At 40.5% G+C, this 6,000-nt stretch overlaps 1 protein-coding gene across 3 annotated transcripts in view; it reads left to right on the forward strand.

Annotated features, from left to right (window-relative positions):
• The window catches only part of PAK3 (p21 (RAC1) activated kinase 3), a 171,181-nt gene extending 166,134 nt beyond the window's left edge, over positions 1-5,047 (forward strand). For all 3 annotated transcript variants that reach the window (XM_040442366.1, XM_040442367.1, XM_040442365.1), the window contains exon 15: positions 1,936-5,047. In XM_040442366.1, coding sequence (XP_040298300.1) covers positions 1,936-2,025 — 90 coding nt within the window. In that variant the 3' untranslated portion in view covers positions 2,026-5,047. The remainder of the gene's footprint in view (positions 1-1,935) is intronic.
• The last annotated feature ends 953 nt before the right edge of the window (positions 5,048-6,000 follow it).

Consider the following 6,000-nt stretch of genomic DNA (forward strand, 5'->3'; position numbering starts at 1 on the left):
CTTGCTTATTCACTTTATCACAAAATTACAGTGGAAAACTTAATGCAAAATTCCAATCATTATGACTGGCAAGCAGTTACTTGTGTGAAAAAGACACCATAATAAGACCATAAATACCATATACCATATTGAAAGTCCATGTGGAGACACTGCCAGGGAGAAGTAAAGCAATAATTTGAGAGAACCTCCATCTTTCACCAACCACTAATATAAAATCATGTATACATTGATTATTGGCAGCACACCTTCCGATGTACTCAGGAATTTGCTTCTGATCATGAATACAACTGAATGGGGAAAGATCAATCCTTCCTCCCAATATACTATGTATTGGCCTATGTAGTAGGCCAAAACAAACCAGCATCAATCAATGTGTTTATTCTTGATCAGTTCTCGTCCTGTCCCAGTATCAGGCAATGTCAGCCTCAAATTAATTCAGGGAGAGCAGACTACAGCTATCTACTGCACTAATTGAAAACGGCCTATAGAAAAGATGGGTTTGCTAGGTGTGCATGACCAAAATGGTGGCAGCCACACCTCCAAATGCATACTGCAAAAACAAAAGACAAAGTTAATCAGCAGATCCTGTATAATGAAGTGAGTGAGTAGGTGTGCGACGCCAAGTACAGGTAAACACAATGCAACGGCCCTCTGCTGACATAAAATATATGAAATTAATGCTGCTATATTCTCTGTAAAAATTTATATGAGGTACTTGGCAAATATAATTTGATCAAAATCATTTGTGCCCATCTATCACGGCAAAGTGATCTCTTTATGGATGGGAAGCTACTCTATATGATACCTCTCTCTGCCAACCAGCGGGCCTCAAATTAATTTTGACACCAGCTGGCAAAGAGAGGAGTCACATACAGCAGATTCAGAATACATATGGAAGCTGCTTTCCCTGAATTAATTGGAGGCCCTTTGGTTGGCAGAGAGAGAGGGATCATAGAGTAGATCCTATCTAGAAAGAGATCACCTTGCTGTGATGGATGGGCACAAGTAATGTTGATTGCAAATATATTTGCAAAGTGTCTCATATTCATTCTACATAGTGAATATATCATTAGTTTTATATATTTTATGTTTGCAGAGTGCTATTGCATTGTGTTTGTTCGAACTTTTGTCATTTCAGCTAAGGCGACCCACACATGTGCTTTCACTGGTGACTGACTTTCTTTTGTTTTTGCAGTAGGGCTTCTCTCATGTATTGTGCTTTACCTATTGCAAAACACAGCAGTAAAACACTGTGAGACCCCTAGGCATGTGATGTGTATCCCCTGGGGCACAGATAGCCCAGGCTGAGAATCTAGGAGACCTTGGGGTTTATTACAGTCTTGTGGTCTAACTATTGCTCTGTGAACCAAACACAAGATCAGCACTAATCTCCCTCTTACACCGATACACTGTGCTTCAGCTCTGTGGAAAAAAGGACCTAGGTCAGGTCAGTTTTGCAGGTTGCTTCACATATGGCTGGGCAGCCATGTAAGACAGCATGCCAGTGTACGACCTGGTGAATTTACTACGTTTAATCTGCCAGGCATATAATGCTGGTATTTAATAAAGTAGGATGCGGACAGTTATGATCTCACTCCAGGACTTTTCTTTTAGTTTGTGGGACTGAATCTTTTTCAAGCAGCTGTTATGTCATAAAATCTAAAGACAGGATGCCGTAAAAGTATGATGGGAATCATAAAAGCTGAATTATGAAGTAATGTGTTGTGTTGGCATAGTCAGCACCTTTTCCTAAAGTCATTGTAAAATAGTTTAGTGTCTCATGAAACCTTCCATTTCATTTGGGGACTTTTCTTATACTTTTGTGCTATAGCTGGCACACCGTTCTTGGGCCAGTGGGACCTTCACCACAAATTATGGTATGTCCAAAGCCAGACTGCAATTGTATAACTAGGATTCTTTCTGATTGCCTTGCAGCATCCATTTTTAAAACTAGCCAAGCCTCTTTCTAGTCTGACTCCATTGATTATAGCAGCAAAGGAAGCCATTAAGAACAGCAGCCGCTAGCTACGCCGGACTCGAGCTGTAGCCTTCACGTGAGAACACAGAACTCAGCAGAATCTGCAAACCTCATCCCCTCACAGCAGGATTAACCAGCTACTGTCCTGGGGAAACTTACCCCACCATGATGCACCTACTCGTGTCTTCTTCTACCTGCCCTCTTGGATTCCTCAAACTCCAATTTTATTTTTTATTGTAAGTAGGAACAGGACTTAAAATTCTACATGGCACGTTACAAAGAAATGGTGCTGCACGTCCGCACGTTAATCCGCTGCAGAAACTCTCCGTAGATGGGTTCTTTCATAACGGACGATTCATTTTCTGTCTGGTTACTTCTTTGCTTTGTATTAAAAGAGAAAAAAAAACTGAAAAAAAATGTTTCTGCATCTCCAAATATGCAGCATCTGTAACAGGTCTGATGGTCTTTGTAGGCCTCGAATCCCCCTTATTCTCCTGGTCTCCCGTTCCTGTTTTTCACCACAGGGTCTGTTTACTTACGGTACAATTTGCATGTAAGAGCAACCATTCAACAAGGGAAGGTACATTGTGTTGTCCATGACGCAGCCAGATTAGATCATACAACATGGAGACCATTGCGCCTCCGAAGAAGCATTGCAGAGGTTAATAAAGAGGAAGGAATATGGCACAAATATTGTCTGGAAATATGTGGCTCAGTTTGATACTGTTCACCCTTCTTAGTGCTGTTGTTTTAGCATATAAGAAGATTTTTGTGGCCAAACGTTCACTTTTAAAAGATAATCAATAGGCACCTATAGTCTACAAACTCAGGGGACGCAGCCATCTTGGGCTTGGGTTTTCCAGGTTGTTAATTGCCTAGGGGTAGAAATTATATTTATATAATACGCTACCACACCAGTCACGAAGTGGGTCAGTGAAGTTACAAAATGGCTGACGACACCATGTATAGGCTGCATGCATTGTGTGAAGGTGACTCTTTGGTGAATCATGCTAAACAGCAATTAAAAAATTCTCTAATTGTTATTACTTTTCATTTTTTTTTTTTTTATTAAGCACCAAAGACAAAAATAGGCTAAAAAATGTGTAATTATCCACCTACTGAAATGCTGTACCTTTTTTGTCATAATTTGAGGAATTCCTGTATCAAAATGGTCTTGTCTCCTACTGCAGCAGATCATACAAGGATGAAAGAATGTTCCCAGAAAGATCGTTCATCCATCGTCTGGTTTCATTGAATGTGTATGGGCCTTTGAACAACTGTAAAGGCCAGCATGGACTAAACTATTTATGGCTATGTCTGTGAAAGGAAGGTTCACCAGATGTTTTTTCAACTGCTTTTCGACCATCAACTAACCTCTAGCTGTAATGTGTAGGGGAACCATTAGTGCCATGTTAGTTCTGCCAGATGATTAGGTGGGTGGTATAAGTGACAGAACGTAGAGCTGAAGTCATCCAGGAGGCTTCTAGAACTAGGGGTTATCTCCTGGAAGAACTGGCAAGTCCTCCTACTGTATATAGCGCATTGAGAGCTGCTTGCTCTTGGAAAGCAGCTCTCCTTAGGACATAGCCTGCAAGGGAAAGGGGCATGGACTTTGAAAAAAGTGGTATGTCCACAGCAATGTGTTGGCAAGTATGGATGAAGTTTAAAATCTATTGAGCTACAGTAAAAATAAAAAATTGTAACATCTTCAACTGACGGATGTTACTTAGACCATTATGTGAAAAGGATGAGCTGGATTTAGTCCCATAATCGTTAATCGATCTCCATATTCAGTACTGCAGGGAATGAAGACGAGCTCATAGTAGATATCATATACAACGTCATTGTGTATAGTTTGGCAGGGCATGGACAGGCCCGCTCCACGGTCGCAGGAGCAGTTGATGCTATGCAGCTCTCCCCTATGGGTCATAGCGTAAAGGGGTCCTTTTTTTTTAATTTTTTTATTCTAGGGCAGTGTAGAACAAAATTCAATCTATTGTTGCTTAATGTAATATTTTACAGTTAAAATGAAACATAGAAGGAGTTACTCTTATTGTAAGGGTTAATCTGCAAGGTATACTGGAATTTTATTTGGAATAGCACAAAGAGAAGAGCATGGCAGTTTTAAAAAGGTGAGCGATATCTTGAAGACGGTACAAAATGAAAAAGATAAAAATAAAAAGGATTTTTAGATCTTGGATGGTACGTTTTGTCTGGAATCTTCATATTCCCACTTGTGTACCGTATTTGCTACCGGTACATTTTAGGCTATGGCCACACATAGCAGCTGCTGTGGATTTTGCCTCATTTTCAGAAATTCCACATTTCACATGAGTTTTGCTGTGTATTTACTGCAAGTTTCAACCTGTGCAGATTTAAATCTGCACCACAGGTCAATTTATGTTGCAGATTTTTTTCGCAATGCTTGAATGTGATTTCTTTCCATCTCATTCACTTTGCGGATTTGCAGCGCAGATGTTTCATCCTATATTTATTTATGACTTATTTTCTTATGTTTCTTTTATTTGGTTCTTATTATGCTATGTTCTGCACAGTTCTGTATTGTTTGAATGTTCGGCTTTGCTTATTTTTTTTATTTCCGACATAGATTGCAGGCTTTCTATGAGAATCAAAAGAATGAAAATGACACCAAAAAGGGCAGGAGAAAGCAGCCAGACCAAATTCTCTAAAATATTTCCTGCCTGTCCCGCTATGACTGTGGTAGAGCACTATTCTTTAGTCATGTGAGCAGCTCTCTCCGCCCCAGAGGTTCTGATTTCTGTTTCATCACTGTTAACAGCCCGACAAATGTGGAGTTATGACATGATTGGTGGAAAGTGAAGAAAGCAGCAATCTAAACAGTTCCAATATTGCTGTTAACAGATCTGCTTTAATATATTGCTTTCCACATTCTAGACCTCAGGAACAGTCAAAGCACTTTGATGTTCCTTATGGATAAGTTGTAATAAAACTTAGAAAAATAGAAGAATGGTACTGTATCTGGAAATTTGCCTGTTTCCAGTTCATTTAGATTGGTTATTTACCAGTAAAATGCTGGTAATGTTGAAGGTCAATTATAAAAAGAGATGGGACTATAGATAAGATGCCTAACATCATATTAGGTCCAATTAATGAAGTACTAGGCAAGAGTCTTACACATCCAATTGCACTGTCAGTCTATTCTCATAATTTAGGCACCAGGCACACATGCATCCTGGGCTTCTCTCCTCTTGGGACAGAACCTATCTTGAGGAGAAGGGAAACCTTCCTGTTCTTGCAATTAAAAGGGTTGTCTGAGATATTTCTACTGATGACCTCTGGATAGGTCATCAGCATCTGATCGGTTGGGGTCTGACACCCGGGACCCCCGGTGAGTAGCAGTTTGAAAAGCCATCGGCACTCACAGTAGCGTTGTGGCTTTCTCCTTGCTCACCAAGCACATCTCCATCCATGTCACTGTGCTTGGTATCGCAGCTCAGCCCCATTCATTTCAGTGAGGCTGAGCTGCTCCTAGGGTATGTGAGCAGTGAGCGTGACGTCACATGGCCTAGGAAAAGCTGGAGAAGACCGCCGCACTGCATAGAGCGTTGGTGCCCTCAAACGGATCAGCAGGGGCCCCAGGTGTTGGACCCGCACTAATCAGATACTGATGACTAATCCAGAGGAGAGGTCATCGGTAAAAATATCTCTGAAAACCCCTTTAAAGATATATTGGAGAGCAGAACTCCTTAATGCTACTGGTTGACTACACTTCGCAAGAAAATAGGCCAAAAAAGAGACCAATTCAGTTGATTTTTTACATTGGTTTTAATAAATATATTGCTCTGTGTGAAGGGCTGTCACTGAGCCAGTTGCCCCTGAAGTTTTAACCATAATTTAAACACCTATAAATAGGGGGAAAGCCCCCTGTAGTATCCAGATTTTTTTGTAACCCGAACTTTGTATATGTGCAGCATCATACTGAGCCAAATGTTACTAGCAGACATTTGCTACATATGACCAATGGTACAATTGTAACAGAA

This window comes from Bufo bufo, chromosome 8 (genome assembly GCF_905171765.1).
Source record: "Bufo bufo chromosome 8, aBufBuf1.1, whole genome shotgun sequence".
NCBI lineage: Eukaryota > Metazoa > Chordata > Amphibia > Anura > Bufonidae > Bufo > Bufo bufo.